Source organism: Daldinia childiae, assembly GCF_008694065.1.
Source record: "Daldinia childiae strain JS-1345 chromosome Unknown Scaffold25, whole genome shotgun sequence".
Taxonomy (NCBI): domain Eukaryota; kingdom Fungi; phylum Ascomycota; class Sordariomycetes; order Xylariales; family Hypoxylaceae; genus Daldinia; species Daldinia childiae.
In genome coordinates this window covers 17,115-35,720 of record NW_022984666.1, presented here as the reverse complement: position 1 = coordinate 35,720, position 18,606 = coordinate 17,115, and the positions used below count along the sequence as shown (strand labels likewise).

General features: G+C 45.9%; 6 protein-coding genes across 6 annotated transcripts; 2 read left to right on the top strand and 4 right to left on the bottom strand.

The window, feature by feature from the left end:
* Positions 1-523: 523 nt before the first annotated feature.
* GL218_09492 (Cellobiose dehydrogenase) lies at positions 524-3,641 on the top strand (the record flags this gene model as incomplete). The annotated part of the gene is made up of 10 exons (XM_033586328.1): positions 524-572; positions 627-826; positions 880-1,728; positions 2,503-2,596; positions 2,656-2,704; positions 2,751-2,842; positions 2,890-3,122; positions 3,174-3,216; positions 3,270-3,577; positions 3,633-3,641. The coding sequence occupies 10 exons, from the start codon at positions 524-526 to the stop codon at positions 3,639-3,641; spliced, it is 1,926 nt and encodes a 641-aa protein (XP_033437654.1).
* An 822-nt stretch (positions 3,642-4,463) lies between these two features.
* On the top strand, positions 4,464-5,648 carry GL218_09491 (uncharacterized protein; the record flags this gene model as incomplete). Its single annotated transcript, XM_033586327.1, has 1 exon — positions 4,464-5,648. The coding sequence occupies one exon, from the start codon at positions 4,464-4,466 to the stop codon at positions 5,646-5,648; it is 1,185 nt and encodes a 394-aa protein (XP_033437653.1).
* A 666-nt stretch (positions 5,649-6,314) lies between these two features.
* Positions 6,315-7,357, bottom strand: GL218_09490 (PXMP2/4 family protein 1; the record flags this gene model as incomplete). The annotated part of the gene is made up of 2 exons (XM_033586326.1): positions 6,315-6,750; positions 6,933-7,357. 2 exons carry the CDS (start codon positions 7,355-7,357, stop codon positions 6,315-6,317), a joined length of 861 nt encoding a protein of 286 aa, XP_033437652.1.
* Positions 7,358-8,005: 648 nt separating this feature from the next.
* GL218_09489 (uncharacterized protein) lies at positions 8,006-10,822 on the bottom strand (the record flags this gene model as incomplete). Its single annotated transcript, XM_033586325.1, has 1 exon — positions 8,006-10,822. The coding sequence occupies one exon, from the start codon at positions 10,820-10,822 to the stop codon at positions 8,006-8,008; it is 2,817 nt and encodes a 938-aa protein (XP_033437656.1).
* A 102-nt stretch (positions 10,823-10,924) lies between these two features.
* GL218_09488 (uncharacterized protein) lies at positions 10,925-13,550 on the bottom strand (the record flags this gene model as incomplete). The annotated part of the gene is made up of 2 exons (XM_033586324.1): positions 10,925-12,687; positions 12,779-13,550. 2 exons carry the CDS (start codon positions 13,548-13,550, stop codon positions 10,925-10,927), a joined length of 2,535 nt encoding a protein of 844 aa, XP_033437657.1.
* Positions 13,551-15,050: 1,500 nt separating this feature from the next.
* On the bottom strand, positions 15,051-16,422 carry GL218_09487 (Bifunctional protein gal10; the record flags this gene model as incomplete). The annotated part of the gene is made up of 5 exons (XM_033586323.1): positions 15,051-15,188; positions 15,251-15,453; positions 15,517-15,967; positions 16,045-16,255; positions 16,394-16,422. 5 exons carry the CDS (start codon positions 16,420-16,422, stop codon positions 15,051-15,053), a joined length of 1,032 nt encoding a protein of 343 aa, XP_033437655.1.
* Positions 16,423-18,606: the final 2,184 nt, after the last annotated feature.

Sequence of the window (18,606 nt, the reverse complement as noted above, 5' to 3'; positions counted from 1 at the left end):
TTTGTCCAAACGGAGATGCTCCCTTGTCCTTTTGTCAGCATGCAGAGAAGTAGGGTGAGGTAAAGTAAGTAAGAGCAGGGTAGAACGGGGTAGAGCGCCCGCTGTTACGCCGCGGGATTGCATCAAAGGTCCAGAACCTCTCATAAAGAACTGTGATGTCTGGTCCTGGGAATCGGAGCCGCGCCCAGCTTCCAGGTTCTCCTACGCGCGCCCCACTTTACTTTTGCGCTTCGCGGTTGATCGGTTCCCTAGGCCAATATTCCCTATGAATGTCCGTTGGTCATGTTCGTGAAATGGGATCGATAATTTTCCTCCTATTATCTGGGTCATATTCGACCATGTATATATCTACTAGTGTGTATAGTCAGATCTCGTTCGGAATGAGTTCCCGTCAGCCCACTTGTACTCATCAGCCTCATAATCTATTAGTATATATATAAGAGTCCTTTAGATTCGTTTTTCACAATGTTGAGTTCTCCGGTTCCCATCAGGCGAATACTTAGCGTAATACGCTGATAGCATTATGGGTCGTTTCGGTCTTTTTGCATCACTGCTTCTAGCAGTCAGCTTAAGTGCGCCACGCTTTCTATGTATACGCTGACAGTGGTCTTACTAACACGGCGTAGATGTCCAGAAATGTCTCGGTCAAGCGAGCGCACCAACCCTGTACAAGGACAGCAAAACCGGCATCGCATTCGACACATGGACCGTACCGGATAAGGCCGACGGTTCTGGTGGTGTATCGGCCTGGGGTGGTCTCACCTTTGGTGTTGCACTACCAGAGAATGCCTTGACTGTTGATGCTACTGAGTTCATAGGATACCTAGTCAGTATAACAAGTTTAAATCTAATCTATCAGAACACTAATCCCTATAATAGAAATGCGGCTCCAACGGCACAACCACGAACGGATGGTGCGGTTTGTCTTTCGGGGGACCGATGACAAATAGCCTGCTTCTCATGGCTTGGCCATACGAAGATGAAATCTTAACTTCGCTCCGCTTCGTCAGTGGATATACTAGCCCGGACGTATATACAGGCAATGCCAAGTTAACTCAAATCTCGTCTACCATCGATAAGGACCACTATACTCTAATCTTCAGATGTCAAAACTGTTTAGTATGGGACCAAGACGGTGCATCAGGTTCCGCGTCGACTAGTGCCGGCTCCTTAATACTAGGATGGGCTAGCTCACTTAAATCTCCGGGGAACCCGGCCTGCCCAGCGGATATTACTATTAACTTCCACAGCAACGGTCAAAGCATCTGGGGCGCCACTCTAGACGAAAACGCAGCAAACCCATCGTATTCAGAATGGGCTGCCCAAGCTACCGCTACAGTTACCGGAAGCTGCGGAGGAGCAACACCCACGACCACCACATCCACTACTACGTCAATTCCTACTGCTACTGGCATCCCGGTCCCGACCGGCACTTATGACTACATTGTTGTTGGTGCCGGTGCTGGTGGGATTCCTTTGGCAGATAAGTTGAGCGAGGCTGGAAAGAGTGTATTGCTTATTGAAAAGGGACCACCTTCTTCAGGACGATGGGGCGGCTCGCTCAAGCCGGAATGGTTAGATGGCACTAACTTGACTCGATTTGATGTCCCCGGTCTGTGCAACGAGATATGGGTCAACTCCGCAGGCATTGCCTGTACTGATACAGATCAGATGGCTGGCTGTGTGCTGGGTGGAGGCACCGCTGTTAATGCTGGTTTATGGTGGAAGGTATGTCATATGATGCATTCACAAATACGGCGATACTGATGGTGAAACTTAGCCGTATACTTTAGACTGGGATTATAACTTTCCTAAAGAATGGAAATCGTCGGATATGGCTGCTGCACAAAGAGGGTATTCTCTCGCATTCCTGGTACTGACCATCCTTCGATGGATGGAAAGAGATACTATCAGCAAGGCTTTGAAGTTCTATCTAGCGGTTTAAAAGCCGGTGGATGGTCAGAAGTTACTGCTAACGACGCGCCAAACAAGAAGAATCACACATTCTCTCATTCACCGTTCATGTTTTCTGGTGGCGAACGTGGCGGGCCTATGGCAACTTACTTGGTCTCTGCCAGCAAGCGCAAGAATTTCCATTTATGGATGGGCACGGCAGTAAAGAGAGTTGTTAGATCTGGTGGCCATGTTACCGGCATTGAAGTCGAGCCGTTCATAAACGGAGGATACACCGGTGTTGTCAATGTTACTTCAGTTACCGGCCGCGTCATCTTGTCTGCGGGAACATTTGGGTCCGCCAAGATCCTGTTTACGAAGTAAGTTACTTCAATCTCAGAAGCCCTCCTATGCTCTATATACTAACTGGAGAAGGTGGGATTGGGCCGTCGGATCAGCTATCTGTTGTCCAATCGTCGATCGATGGTCCAACCATGATTTCTAATAGCTCTTGGATCAATCTGCCTGTCGGTTATAATCTGGAAGACCACACAAATGTTTGATACCCTCCAAACGGTCGTACCTCTAAATATGCTTACATTTACTTAGACTGATACTGTTATCACGCATCCCAACGTCGTGTTTTACGACTTCTACGAAGCTTGGGACAACCCTAATGTCGCCGACAAGAGTCTATATCTAGGTTAGCTATGTTTAGTTCTTGTATCATATGATAAGGCCGCAGCTAACCTCTAATCACAGATTCTCGATCGGGTATTCTAGCTCAAGCAGCGCCAAATATTGGCCCAATGTAAGTAGCTAAATCTTAAGTCCACCAATATTCTAACCCTGTGTAGGTTCTGGGATGAAATCAAGGGTGACGATGGTGTGGTTCGACAGCTCCAGTGGACCGCCAGGGTCGAAGGGAGTGCTGGAACGCCGAATGGATGTAGGTTATCCCCATACCCTGAGGTTCGCACTCGTTAATAGGAGTAGATGCCATGACTATGAGTCAGTACCTTGGACGAGGTGCAAAGTCAAGGGGCCGAATGACTATTACGAAGGCGTTAACCACTGTAGTCTCGACGCTCCCTTACTTACAGGATAAGAACGATGTCCAGGCTGTTATTCAGGGTATCAAGAACCTTCAGGCGGCTCTAGCAAATGTCGAGGGCCTCACGTGGACCTACCCACCATCGAACACCACTGTCGAAGACTTTGTCAATGATGTTAGTCGCGCTATATATCACGCGATAAGAAAACAAAGCTGATAATTATAGATGCTCGTTTCATACACCAACCGAAGATCAAACCACTGGATTGGTAAGTTGGCTAGCATCGTATTAGCACGCGATATAACGACTAATAATTCCTAGGAACCAGCAAGCTCGGAACAGACGACGGTCGAACAAACAGTGGCTCGGCTGTAGTTGACCTCAATACGAGGGTTTATGGTACCGACAACTTGTTCGTCGTCGATGCTAGCATCTTTCCAGGTCATATAACTACCAACCCCACCTCTTACATCGTCATTGTTGCCGAACACGCCTCAGAAAAGATACTCGCCTTGGCATCACCTAAGGCACAATCGAAGTTTGCTCAATGCGGCGGACTACAGTGGACCGGAAGCTTCCAGTGCGCGGCACCGTATACTTGCCAGTATCAGAACGAATACTACTCTCAGGTAAGTGTATTCTCTTCGACGTCCGTCATATCAAGTACTGATGCCCCAGAAACAGTGTGTTTAAGTTACCCATATAAGGTACCTACCTATCTAGGTTCTAAGTTAGATATCCAAATATAGTTAATTTTAGAAATATCTATTTAACAGCTTGATATATTAAGTGAAAATAGACCGAAGCCGATACATTTTCAGCAATCTAGGTTAAGAATGTTGCAATACTAAGATCATGTGAACATAATTGACATGTGCTCTTTTGTTCTTTTTAATATCCGTGCACGATCTGTCGATCACACACCTCTCTCTGCGTTGTTGTACCAATAAGCATCAAGATACAAAGTAGATTTGTATTACCTTAGGTTAGGTATCTGTATAATGTTGATATGAAGACTTAAGTTTCAAGAACCGTATAACTAACAGGTATCAATAACAGGTAATGATGTCAACCCTCACGTTCTACTTGAGGTATCTATCCAAAGAATACGGATATACGTATATCCGAACTCCACCAAGCGGGAACTATTCCTTTACCCCTTAACCAATATCCATGGATTTCATTGGTTTTCAAGCCTTCCAAAACTAACCTCTCACCGCAAGCTGCCTATCAGCCCAATCAACATTTGCAGGATTAACACCGTCTAAAATGGTAGTTTCAAATGAGATCCAGGGTTTAATGGCCAGCTAAACTGCCACGTCAATAGAGGAGGACTAAGCAGAATAATATACGTTTCATAGATGCCTTACCATTCTCGTACTTTAGCTCTCTCAAGTTCTAGTTAAAAGCACTCCCGCCTCCGCCTCCGCCCCCCACTCTGTGGCCCTTGCTACAAGTTACCCTTTTTGGTCACTATCATTTAGAACAACAACAATATCATATTATTATATCATTATGCCATCCGATCTCACATCATGGATTCCCGGAAACAAGACGAAGAAAAGGGTCATCCGCGAGACTATTACAAGAACTCTCGGAGCGGCCGCCGGGGCAGCAGTCAAGGCTAATCCGGTTGTAAAGACTATACAAGCAGGGTACAGCATTATGCAATTAGGGAATACGATTAAGAAGGCACATGAGACAGCCGGCCATATAAATGAATTAGTCCCTAAGGCCACAGAATTGGTCGGAGCCGCACATCAGTTCGTCCCTTCGATTCAGGTGATGGGCCGGTCAGTTTGCGACAGTCTGAAGCTCTTTGGCTATTTCAGCACTATCGCAACTACTGTTGGTATCGGGTCTAATATGATCTTGACCTACCAGGGAGTCCAGGCGCTCAACCTCATCGCCACTAGGCTCAAGGACATCTCAGATACCCTTGCAGCGCAAACTGCCCTCATGGCTCAGAGAGAGTTTCCCGAATTGGTTTATTACATGATCCGTGAGCGATTGGCCCAGACCTCTCAGGATCCCGAGGTCGAACACTGGTTCTATGTCTTCCACCCAGACAATGATTGGTACCCCAAGTTCTTCCATCTTATTGAATCCAGTCCGCTTGATCCCCGGTTCTGCGGCTACACGAACCAGATCGACACGGTCTTTGTCTTTATGCTCGCCACACGGAGGTATATAGAAAAGAAGAATGCGCGTTCTCAAAAACACGGGAAACCGCCCCGGCCGGTGCGCCTGCATCTCCTCATCCCAGCCTACCAACCTATACTTATCGCAGAGGCGCTCGAAATCCCCAGTGACATCGGAGACTTTGTCATAGAAGGGCGCATTCATAACACCAGGGAGCTAGTCTGGTTTAACTTACCAGAGGACCAAAAACACTATACCATGGATATCGGACAATGGATACCGCCCGAGAGAGGCTGGTGGTCCTGGGCCATGACAAAGTTCGGGCTGAAGGAAACGCCGCTCGAGCTAAAACAGCGCAGGATGTTAGGGACGAGACAGCGAGGACCGGAAGATAAGGATGAGAATGCTAATAATAATAATATCAAGGAAAATGGAGAAGATCACGATAACGAATCAGACACTGCATTATCCAGGCGTCAGGGAAACGACGAGAAAGCCCGGGAACAGGGAAAACCGCTGCACCACCGCCAACGGCCACAAGAAAGGCGCCGCCGTTAGGTTGGTATGAATATAAAAAAATTTAAAAATTATAAATAATTAAATTCATTTTAGTATATAAGAACATTTAGAAGAGATATCCTTGATCAATATTAAATTAAACATTAGAAACACTTGTCGTTTGAATTATCTGGACGAAGAATTATACTTATTATATCATGGATGGTTAATGTTAGTTTTACATATTAGAATTGAAGATACGCCAGAAATTCTAGCTCCTGCCAATGTTTCTTAGAAGATACTTATGACCTAAAGAGAGATATATTATGCACATCTATAAGGTACCTAATTATAGTAAATCTACAACGTGAGTTCGAGATACTAGCTTGATCAAATAATTCGTAGTAGCCCCCCCTCCTCCTGCCCTCCTCTCTTAGTTTTTAATATAGACATTTTATAACCGACCTTGATAATCCTAGCCCTACCAGACCACCAGACTATCATAACACCCTCTAACAGCAAATCTAGTAACGAAAAGAAGATATGCCAATATCAAGGAAGCTTCTATTAACCGATTAACATGAATGCCAATTCACCCCCGCACTTACTACCAACTATTTTGTTAATATTAGGCCGTGCACGCTCCAACGCCAACCACAAGTCTAGTCTATCTCCCCCCTAACCCCGTAATTCCATAGGAAATCCACAAAGAAACGAAGCTTGAATTCACGCAGTAATCCGGGGTTTCCGGGCATCAAGCTGCAAGGACGCAGACGTCGCCTCAACAGCCGGCAAAGCAGCCACCATCCTTGCATGAGCCAATTCCTCCTCGATCTCCGCCTGGCGGTTCAAGTAGCTCAGGTAAGTCTGCCAGCCGACGGCAACGACGCCCGAAACGACGCTGCGGTACTCGACGGGGACGAACGTGAAGGTGAAGGCGGTAACGGCAGGCCACAGCTTCCAGGCGTTGACCCAGCTGACAGGGACGGTGCGGCGGATCCGATCCCAGGTCTCGGCGATAGAGTCCCCGGATAGCAGCGCCTGGGCGCCGAAGAAGTAGCTGTTGAAGGTGGGCGTGAAGACGAGCTGGTTGACGACGATCTTGACGCCGAGCGAGAGGATGTGGGATGGGTAGTTGAAGTGGCGGGAAAGCCAGACGAACCTAGACAACTGCGTTAGTTCTGATGTTTGGCTTCGTTATATCACGTATTAGGTACCCAGGAAGGCACCGATGATGCACATGTATTGCCCACTGTTCAATATATACCTCGAGACATAGGGTAATAACGATCTAGATCCACGACCAACCGAAAGGGGAGGATAAGAAAAATGAATACGACTCACCACAGAAAGGTCGGCACAGCAGCTACGCCGCCAATAGCCATATTCCTAGCACTACGTTCCGGCACGTAGTCCTTGCCACCTATACGCTGCGCACTAACATCGGCAGCCAGATAAATAACAAGCGCGGAGACGATCTGCGTAGCCCAGGGTCTTTTCCGCTGAGCACGACCGTAAGCTTCGCCGGCGCGTGTCAGGGGGCCGAGTCTCTGCCACAGGGGTACGGGAGGAACTGGTGTGCTACCCACCGGGATCGGATCCCCGGTTGGCGGTTTTTGTTTCGCGGCCTCGCCTCCGTTGCCGGGCTTCGGACCGGGAGTGCTGGACTGGAAGCGCCGGGGCGTTGAGCGTGGTAGACGTCCGACGCGCAGGTGCTCTAGGCGCTGCCGGAATATGCCGCGGAGCAGCACGGATGTAGAAAGTGGCATGGTAGCTTAATTGCGGCGGGTGAATTTTAAGTTAAGGGAAGGCGTCTAAAGGATATGTTCTGGGGGTGGTTATTTTATTTGCACGGGTATACTAAATGATCAACCTTTTTTTCCCCATCCGAATGCAAATGTAGTCTAGGAAGCTAAGTAGAGATCGAATAGTTAAGGAAGAAAAGAAAAATATGTTAAGGTAAGTATTTTGCGAAACGAAGGTGGGAAACTTGTAAATGGGAGAAAGGAAATAATATCAACATATCTAACCTAGACTCGTTTGCGAGATTTCGGAGTCACACAACTCGCATATTGATACTCCGAGTGTGTAACGGCTTTATAAGATGCTACCCGGTTAGGTTATAAAGTTAATGGCGTCGGATTCTACTCGGTCTTAGTCGGAAGTCCGAGGCTTAAGGCTTAACGGGATGGAATTCCCAACATCTTGGGAACTTATAAACTTCATAAACTTCATCCGTAGCATTATCCATTATCTTCAGCTACTATTAATATTCCAAGTATATAAAAACTCGGGTTTCTAATTTCTAATCGAATAATCCTTACGCCGTCGATGCCAAAAACTGCATGATTTGCTACAACCTCCTCAAAGGTATCTAAGCCAGTCCATGGATATACCTATATTAGGTTATGTCCCTATTAATCTAACTCACCACTCACATACCCAATCTGCCTCTGCGCTCTGGGTCCTGCGCCTGCTATATTCGCAGCTAATGTACTCTGGCTATCAACTAATTTCCGTTGCTCCTGTATTCTATTCTTGAGTCTTGCATCTGCTACCTGGTCTAGGCGCTCTAATTCCTCCCTCTCCCGGAGTCTTATGCTGCTTAGCTGGTTTGCGTTGCCAACGCGTTCGCTGCCCACGTCACGCTCCCACTGGAGCATACGGCTTTGCTTCTGTGCTTCAACGGCAAGCTCCGCGTCGGCGAGAGCCTGCGCCCGTGTTAACCCGGCGTGTGTCAGTGCCTCTTGATGCTTGACCTCGGCTACGTGGCGTGCGCGTTGCTGTCGCATTGTGCTGTTGAATAGTTCTTCTTCGACGCGCGCGCGGTCCTGTATAGCTGATAGGTCTGCGCTGTGCGCCCGTTTTTTGCGCACCTCTTCTAGCTCTGCTTGGTTAGCCCAGATTTGCGCTTGCACTGCCGCTAACTCTTTATTCCGCTGAATCGCGAGCGTGTGATCCTCGTTTTCCTTTTGAAGACGGACTAATCGCGCCTTACGTTCCTGTTCTTCGAGTTGGATATTAGTCGGCATGCCGATAGCATCGTCAGGCTGCGGACCGGAGTTGGAATAGTATACATCAGTCCCCCGGTTTGCTTTTAGCAGTGCTAAGAGCTGTGACTTGTGATCCGAATCTGGTAACACGCGCTGAACATACATAGGGTGAGAGTAGGTGAATTTGCCATCATTAAAGTAGTTGAATGGTTTATTAATGTATCTCCACATGTCGGCCCGTAGCAGGATTTTCGTTGTGGTCAAGGGGTCAGTTGATTCGAGAGCTAAAAGGAGGACGGATTTCCCATCAGATTGTAGCGTGATATCGGATTCGCTCTGGAGGAGGAAATTTATCGCCTTTTCCATCGCTTTTTCTCGGCGAGGCGTCATCTCGCTGAAGTCAGCGGCGTGTAGGCATAGCTCTCCAAGTGCACTCCGTCCACCATGCAGAGGGCTGGGAAAGTCAGGGTCATGTCTATATTCGACCAATACTTGCATGGCTTGCAGGTTAAGCTCTCGTGCTGCATTGTGAAGTGAGCCATCATTTCTCGAAGCACCTGCCGCTAGCAAATTAGACATTATGGTGATAGCCAAGTCACCGCCGATAGAAGATGCCATAGACAAGGGGGATTTCCCTGTCGCATCTGTCACGTCAACTTCAGCATCCGCCAGCAGTAGAGACTTCACAATATCTTGCCGACGGTATTGTATGGCTAGCATAAGAGGAGTAACACGAGAGATGGGAGCTTCAAAATTAACTTTAGCACCCCTCTCGATCAGTAAATTGATAACTCCGCTACTGATTTTCTTCTGAGGTTGAATAAGGGCCCACATGAGCAGAGTAACAGTCTCTTCTTCCTCTATCTCCTGCATTACTCTGCACGTTGTCAGTTGGTCATGATAGAACCCGGCATCTAGTAATGCCCCGAGAATCTTCGTAGATCGTGGGAACTGGTTTAGAGCTTTGACGAGTATAGGCTCCGAACCAGTTTGGATGAACGCGACATCCATCCGGTTTTGTCCATCACCGTATTCGACGAATAGTGTGATAAGATCATATATGTCATCTTCAGATGCGGAAGCGTCGAATACGCGAGGTAACGCAAACGTTAGCGCTTGGGGGTTGGGATTCTCGCGTAGGAGTCTTTTAAGAAGATTGGGATCTCCTTGCGCAGCTGCATTCTGCAACGCCTCTCCGTGGTTGTAGTTGACGTCGGCGCCGTGTTTGAGGAGCAAATCCACAAAGTCGTTTGCTAACTGCGCATGTGTTTCGATGTATAACCCAAGTACTGTGGCAAATGCTGATCCAACTCCATCGCCGATAGCACCTTTCTCTAGTAGGCATTTGGCAACCTCGTAGCCCCGACCAGATAACCACGACGAAACACGATCGGGCGCAAATGCCCTACTGAACACTAAGGAGGTGTCCTCGACAGTGATTTGAGTATCTAAGAGCTTGGAAAATGCTGATGGAGATAGCGTTGTAGTCGCGTCAATTAAAGTCTGGCAACCATCTGCGGTAGCAGAGGCACGGTGGTTTACAAGAAGCTCGATAAGTCTCTCGTCAGGATCTTCCTCATTGACAGCACGGTTCAGAGAAGAATGAAGAGCGCTGGGAACCGGCCTTCCTGCTTGGAAAACCCAATTCATAATGGCAAATCTCGTGTCTCTGCTTAGGTCCCAGCAAGCATCCATCGCGCGGACCAAAGTGTGAGAAGATGGTCGTTTCTGACGCCCACCGACCTCAACAATGCCTAATAGCATCTCCAAGCTACCCAAAAAGGCGCTCCTCGCTGCTTTTTCGACAGCCTCTCCATCATTGTAATCAGGACTCGCCCCGTACACTAGCAGAAGTCGGACGAGATCTTTCCCGTCGTCTCCATACCTCCCAGCTGATACGAGTTGAGCGTCGACTACTTCTCCAGAGACTCCCACTTGCAAGAGCAGTTTGAATATCTCTGCTCGCTTCTTCAAGTCTCCTACTTGCGTAGCGGCTTGAAATCCTCTCTGCAACGTTTTTTGGGCGACTCTTGATTCGCCTGCTAGCAGCATTGCGAGGACGTCGACTGCCCCTGCCTTGCAAGCTTCTATGATGGCCTGGCCGTCCTTATGTTCTACGCTGCCCCCATTCTGTACTAAAATGGTACCGAACTCTACGTCGCCATCGGAAGCGGCTGCTAATAGCGCATCCGATACTACTTCTCCCGATGCGCCAGCTTTTAGTAAACTGATAGACGACATGCTTCTCGATCTTTTGTTTTTGCCTCTCGTTGCCTGGGCAAAACTTGTGTTGAGAATCTCAACGGGGAAAGTCTTCTTGCCTAGAATCAGCTCTACGACGTCCTACTTTTCTCCCTTGACAGCTTCGATCAAAGCCAGGCCGTCTCGAGTATCTGCACGGGCTAAGAGAGTATTGATGAGCGGTATGTCGTCTGGATAAGTACTGACGGCAAAGACGAGAGCTCTATTCACTTCAGTTGCCGGTATACCGCCTTCTAGGATTTTTTGCGCGAACGTTAGTCTATCCATCAATTCACGAATGCGCAGGGCGTGAGGCATAGCAAATGCCATCGAAGTAGGGGTTGGAGTGGCTGTGAATAAAAGCTCTACCAGTTGCATGTTTGCCGCGGCCACCGCTCGACACAACGCCTCGGCATTCATAGCATTGATATCGGCACCGTTTGCTAGTAGGACTTTTATTGAAGAGAAATTTTGGTCGTGCGAAGGTACTTTTAAAACAGCTAACACCTCTTGTAAGAGCAGCTTGGTGGCCGTATCCTTCGACTGCGTTCGGCGTAATATCACATCTAGCTTTTCGGTTTTACCTGTGGACATTGGAAGATTTCCTATACTCTTTAGACCCCGTTCTAGGCTACTAGCATTGGGCTGCCCTAAACATAGAATCATTCCTAGAATTTCCGGATCGGAATGTAGCGCGGCACGCTCTACAGCTATCCCCTCATTAACATTAACATCCGCATTCCCTTGCTGCAGTAATGTTTTAAGCAGTCGTTTATCTGGCAGATCAATCTGTATCGCTGCCTCGACAGCTGCCGATACTTCAGGTCCCCCCTGTGATGCACCGGCTGCTAAGAGCATGTTGATCATTTGAAACCGTATCGAGCCTTCATCGACTTCCATAGCCCTAGGAATCGCCTTGGCTGCTACCTGGATTGTGGGCTTGCTTTTGAGCAATCGTTCTAAGAGTCGGACATCCTTCTGTGAAATAGCTGCCGTAATAGTGTGACCTTCGTTAAAATTTACATCTGCATTATAACGAAGGAAAAGGGCGATGAGCTTCTCATCTCGGTGCGGTGGTTGCTCGTCTATGGCGTTCTCGAGGGCCGAATGAACCGACGGTCCAGTAAGTCCAGCTCTTAGAAATAACTCCGAGGTCTGATACCGCTCAAGGGGGCGTAGATTCCGCACGCTAGGGAAGATCTGAGCGAGAGCAACAGGATTAGGCGGCTTATTCGAAAGAATCAAGTTCGCAATAGCTACGTCCCCTTTCTTCACAGCGATCTGCAACGCTAGGGCACCTTTATGATCTGTCGACGCAATCTCATGTCTCTCAAATACCATGCTTCGCGGACCTTTCCGAATATCTTTAGCCCCGACGATTTTACCTTCGGGAAACAGCGGCGTGAGAAGTATTTTAACCGCCTCGACGTCGCCGGCTTCTACTGCGTCGATTAGCGCCTCATCCAAGGGCGCCCCGGATGCACCTTTACGAAGTAGTAGATTAAGGAGAGAGTGACGTTCTTCAAATCTCAACTTTTTTGGCAAAAGCTCTACGCACTCTGACGCATAATGAGAGCTGAATCTAGATTTCCCACTTAACATAACCTCTACCAAGTCGACTTTTCCCTTTGAGACAGCTTTGCGAACAGCGATCGCATCCTGATATTCGATTGATGCACCATAAGAGACCAAGAGATGCACCATTTCGAGAAAGTAAGTGGCGCACGATTGTACCAGGGCTTTCGATACCAGATCACCTTCCGCCCCGGCGCACAACAAAATCTCCGCCATGGCCATCTTTTCGTTGGGATTGATGTTTTGGTGACTCATGAGCTGGTCAAACGCCTCGTTAAGACCGGGTTGGGCTGGTGGTTTATTACCGAGAACAATAGCGAGGAATATCTCTCCGGCCGAGAGCTACGGCAGCTTTCAACGCGGCGGCACCATCGTGATTACCGTCTGCTGTTGACTGGCCGAGGTGCATTACTGTACCCAGACACCCAACCCTCGCTGCCTCAACCATGGATTGTGACATCCACGACAATGACGGCCGTCCGTCGGATCCCAGAATAAGCGCGACTAGATCGGGCTGGCCACCAATGGCGCATACCTGTCGAAATGCATCTTGTCCGTCGGCAGTCTGAGCTACACTCGCGCCATATCTTATGAGAAGTGCGACAATCGCCGCGTTTCCACCACGAATCGCAGTTGGCAATGCGGTATCTAAGCTTAAAGCATCAGCGTAGGGCAAAAGAACCTCGATCATTTCATAATGGCCATTCTTGACGGCTATTTGGAGCACTTGGCTGCGTTCGGCTAGATCGAGACTCTTTCTTCTGCTTAATAAACTAGTTCGACTCTTCTGCGCCAAGTTGAGGTTCCCTCCAGCTAGATTTAACTTGAGTATTAGGCATTCGGCAACGCCTGGTGATCCTTGGTTCGTAATATGAGCCACGAGGGTGCTATAAATTTCTCGGTATTCCCATGTCTTCTTTTTTGTTGTGAAGGCACGCGAGATACTCCCCTTCGGCTGGTGACCTTGAGATTCGCTAATGCGCTGTCTCTTAAGTAACTCTTCTGCTATAAACTCATCGTTATCTGTCCGGTAGGATGGCGGCTGATCAGGCCTCGGCAAGGGTGACGGAGGAGGTTGACTAGTTATACCCCATTCTTCGCCCAGTGCTTGAAGTCGCGCTTGCTTATTTTCCTGAATATATGTGCGCTCCATGCTATAGATGAGACCAGGCGCGTAGCATTAAGCGAGTAAAATCTTCTTTTAGGGAGACATAGGAGAATACTACTCCCAGATGATGTCAATGTTGAATTAAGCTACGAGCTTGGTCATAAATGCAAATGTACCCCAGTAAATTTAGAAGATATCTTAGGTAGGTATTTAGAAGATATCTATCTCATAGCCTTTTGGTAGCTATATTTTGGACTAAAGGAAAAGGATGAAGGCAGTTGATAAATTGTGGCCAACGATCTGACGGATAATAAAATTACCAGGTAAGTAACGAAAATAAAACGCTATGCTTCAATCAATGCAGATAATTGATTATTTCCTGTTTACCAAGAACGAGGTAAACGAGTGATAATAAGAACGAATGTGATGTTGAATAAGAATAAAAAGATACGAGTAACGAGTAAAAGAGAAGAAAAGACATGAGATGTTTCATTACGCCTCGAAAGTTATGAGACACGCCAGGGTCCAGGAGAGAAAAGAGCTTAAGCCACATCCAGGGGTCTTGAGAGTCTTGGGAGTTTTGGGAGTTTTGGGTGGATCTACGAGCGGGAAACATGTGGAGCCTAAGCTACAGGCAAGGTTCTTATAGGTACATTATATTAAGTAGAGATTTAAGTAGAGATTTAGGTAGAGATTTAGATACCACAGATGGTGGCTGTGAAAACATTTCCGTCATTTCTCCATCTAACCTCGTCTAATAGTAACCTTGTTTAACCTCGTCTAACTTCGTGCTGCTGTGAACTGCCACGCATCCCTCGGTCTCTGATTCGCTTACCGGCCTGCCGACCTGCAGTATGTGGGATGCCGTCGCGTCCAGGCAGTAATATAAGTAATTATTAGTAACTACGTGTGGTAACCATCTGCAGTTTGCTGCGTACTATACTCATGTTGCCCAACTGATCACCCTTCTCATGGTGGTAGCGAGTACCACAAGTACGTTGGTTTAACAGCTGATTCGACACCGTCTTTCTAGACAAGCGTCTTGGTAGACGGGTAGCTTAAAGCGTAGAGTGGCTATGCATACTCTATCTATCGGGTTGAGGTACGTAACCAGAATATCTTGGGTTGTAGTTGGAAGTCTTGGATAAACGAAACTGCAGGGATATCGTAGACGACGAGGCACAATTCACCATGTATGACAAATCGGAAAACAGCTGGGTTACCCTTGATTGGATGGAAAGGAGTGCACAATTCATGTTCGATGACAACTTGATGTTATCATCATCTAGTGGCTCAGCTCGAGCGCAACGCTCATAAAATCTTCATCTGAATACTAACGTAGATTTACTTCTATCACTATCTCGACTCTTTAACATTATTCACCTAACCTGTCGACGGGAGGCGGTTCGCGTTTCGGTATCAAGGTGGAGCTCTCGTCTATTCTATAGGTAAACGCGCAAGGATCAAATTGCATTGCCCAGTCAAATTAAGTTGCTAATCAACTCTCACCAATAATGCGACTTGGAGTAGTTATCTACTCACGTATCAAGAGGCCTTACCCTTGACGCCGGCTAGTAGTTCGGCTGGAGGCTCCTGTCGGTATCCCTTCGGGTTGTTCGACACCCATCTCCATAGATCCTCGCATGCCTTCTCCATGGTGAGCTCTGTCTTCCACTGCAATTCCTGGTTCGCCGCGTCGGGTTGGCAGTGAGATCTAGCACATCGCCTTGTCTTCGTGGTACTACCTCATATGGCAGGTCGCGGCCGACAACCTTGCTGAATGCCTTGATGATCTCGAAAACGGTGCTACCTCTGCCAGAACCTAGGTTCCATGCCTTGACGCCGGGCTTGTGTTCACGAAGATAGTTTAACGCAACTAAATGACCCTTTGCAAGATCGACGACGTGGATGTAGTCGCGGATGGCAGTTCCATCTCGGGATGAATAGTCTACGCAATATTTTTATTAGTGTCTTCCATATCATCAAATTTTTGGGACCAAGCCTGGCTTACCATCTCCGAAGACTAGAATTTTCGGCCGATCACCAGTCGCAACTTTGCCCAGCAACGGCAATAGGTTATATGGTACGCCTTGAGGATCCTCACCCATAATACCGGTAGGGTGTGCACCACACGGGTTGAAGTACCGCAGGTTAGCGCCATTCCATTGCTCAAACGGCTTGTCGGCCTTCTTCAAGTTCTGGCGCTGCGCACCGATAAAATCCTCGATTATGTTTTCGACAATAGCCTTGGTTCTTCCGTAAGTGTTTGTAGGCCCAATAGGGCAGTGCTCAGGAATGGGAATCATGTTCTCGAAACGAGTCGCGTCACCGTAGACCGTTGCTGAGGAGGAAAACACTATGTTGGTAACATCATGCTTCTTCATGGAACCCAAGAGGGAGATAGTACCACCAACGTTTACGCGGTAATACTCGAGAGGGATCTCGGCAGATTCGCCGACAGCCTGGTTCGTAAGTCAGCGACATGGCATAGGCGATGGAGAGTTGGCGAGCTTGCCTTGAGCGCGGCAAAGTGAATAACGCTGTCGATTTGGGGATGAGCAGCAAAGACTTTGTCGAGCTCATCTTGCTCTGTTAGGTCAACTTTGTAGAAAGTTGGCCTCTTGCCGGAAATGAGCTCGATGCGGTCGAGAGCAACCTCGGACGAATTGTATAGGTTGTCTACAATGATGACTTCATAACCATGCTCAAGCAAGGCAAGCGTGGTGAAAGATCCAATGTAGCCGGTACCACTATTTGCGCATGTTTATTAGCATAAACATATAACTTAATTGACGACTTGTCTTTGTTCTAGGATGTAATAATTATAAAGGAGCGGCGCGAAAAGAGCGAAGAGGTATACGAATAGGTTCAAAATAAACTTGACTTACCCGGTAATCAGAACAGTTCCTACAGCCATCTTTAAAAGTTGAACAGACCAATTGATGGGATGAAAAGGATAGAGGATACGAACCACAATACAAATCGAGGCTTATAGAGGGGCACCTGTTTATAGAGGGGGGGAGGAGAAGAAGATGTGCGATAGATATGCGATAGAGTCGCGACTTTTGGGGATGCGGCGGTCAACAGCGATCTCCATTTTAAAATTGGAACGAAATTGGAGGGGTTGCGGGTTTGCCCCTCCTTCCGATAGATGTATTTTACAGTAGATAAACCCTATTGGGACTGTAGAAGATGCAGTAGCGGGGTTATAATTACACAGTATGAAGACATTAGAGACATAGGAGGACATACATATGTATTTAAGAGGACATGGGTTATTAACCATCAGTCAGTCGGTAGTCTGTTAGAAGTTATCACACAAACAGGTCAGATCAACGCTATACATTGTGTCGCCATTAACATGGATAATTTGACTTGTAATTTATCTACCTTGGTATTGATACCGCATAAGCTTTTTGTAATGACGATGCGTTGACGATCTATAAGCTTCTGGATAATTACTAATAATATGAGATATTATCTCAGCTAGCTTAAATTAGAAATTGGAAAAATGGTTCGGGGGGAAGTACTTCCTTTAGCCACACCTTTTTCTAATCAATTACACTCCGGTATACCTTTCCGAAAACATTTTTCAATCTTTAGTTTAAGGCGATTTTGGACATTTTTCCCTTAATTGGTATAATAATAATTAAATCAATTGAAAATATTAATTTTAAGTAAATAAAGTCTTTATATAAGAAATAAGTATTAATTCGATCATTTAAATAGGTTATTATATAAAACGTACGCGTTTTAAGTCGAGATTAGCTATAGTATCGGTTGCAACCAATGCGATAGCTGTAATAAACGTTAAAGCTTATAACATTATAACGCGATGTCGTATAAGTATGTAAAAAAGACGGGAAGGTAGCGAAAGCAAAGGATTAGCCTCGAATGATTAGAATATAAGGTATTTTAGACGTGGTTGTGGATAGTTATGGGTGTAAACGCGTGGGTATAGGCGCATGGGTATAGGCGCGTGGGTGCAGGCGCGTGAATATAACGTTTTGAAGCTATTTAGACGTTGAGGCTTACGATATTATAACGCGATGTCGTATAAGCATATAAAAAAGGTTAAAATGTCTGGGCAATTGAATAGATAGTTTCGGATTAAAAAATAGAAGGTATTTTAAACGTGGTTATGGGTGGTTGTGGGTATAAACGCGTGGGTGCAGGTGCGTGGATATAGCGTTAAGACTATTTAAACGTCGAGGCTTACAATATTATAATGCAATATTGTATAAATATGTAAAAAATATAGGAAGGTAGTTAAAGTAAAGGATTAGTTTCGAGTGATTAAAATAGAGGGTATTTTAAACGTTGTTATTGTTTATTATGTTGTTGTCAATATAGTTTTATTAAAAGTTTTTAAATGTGTATCAGGTGCGGTTAAAAACCCCAAACGTCTCTAAGATTAGAGTTCGAGGAACGCCTCCCCCACAACCCATAAATACAAATATACGGACTAAGGGTTTTGTGGCGTCTATGGCGTTAATAAGGGGGGGAGGCGGAAGGCGAAGCCCGCTCCTCGAATTTTAGTTTTAGCATATTAAGATAAATGAGATATGTTTATTATATAAACAGGTGCATATAGTTGATTTATTAAGAGATAAGTTCCAAAAATAAATTCTAACGTTATTATGATTAATGTAAGGGAAATCCAAACCGTTTGTTTATGTAAATGGGATGAAAAACCAAGGATCAATGATCGAACTATAGTACGCCCTTTGTAATAATTTTAACTTATTGGACATGCACGTTACAAAACATAGGTTATATGACGTTACAGCTAGGATTATATAACGTAACTAATATAAAAAAATATAACTTAAATCGATAAAATCGTATCATAAATAAACCATAAATATTTTATAAGTTTATTTTTAATGTATAAATACTTATTTAAAATAATATTAAAATAACGTTAAATAATATTAATTTACAATTAAATATTATAATAAAAAAAAAAATTTTTAAACTTTTTTTACTATTAATACTTCTATTATTTTTAATAAATTACGTTTTTTTAACCATATTTTTAACTTTATTTATTTAATTAAAATAACTTTTTTTTTTTAATTTTATAATATTTTATTATTTA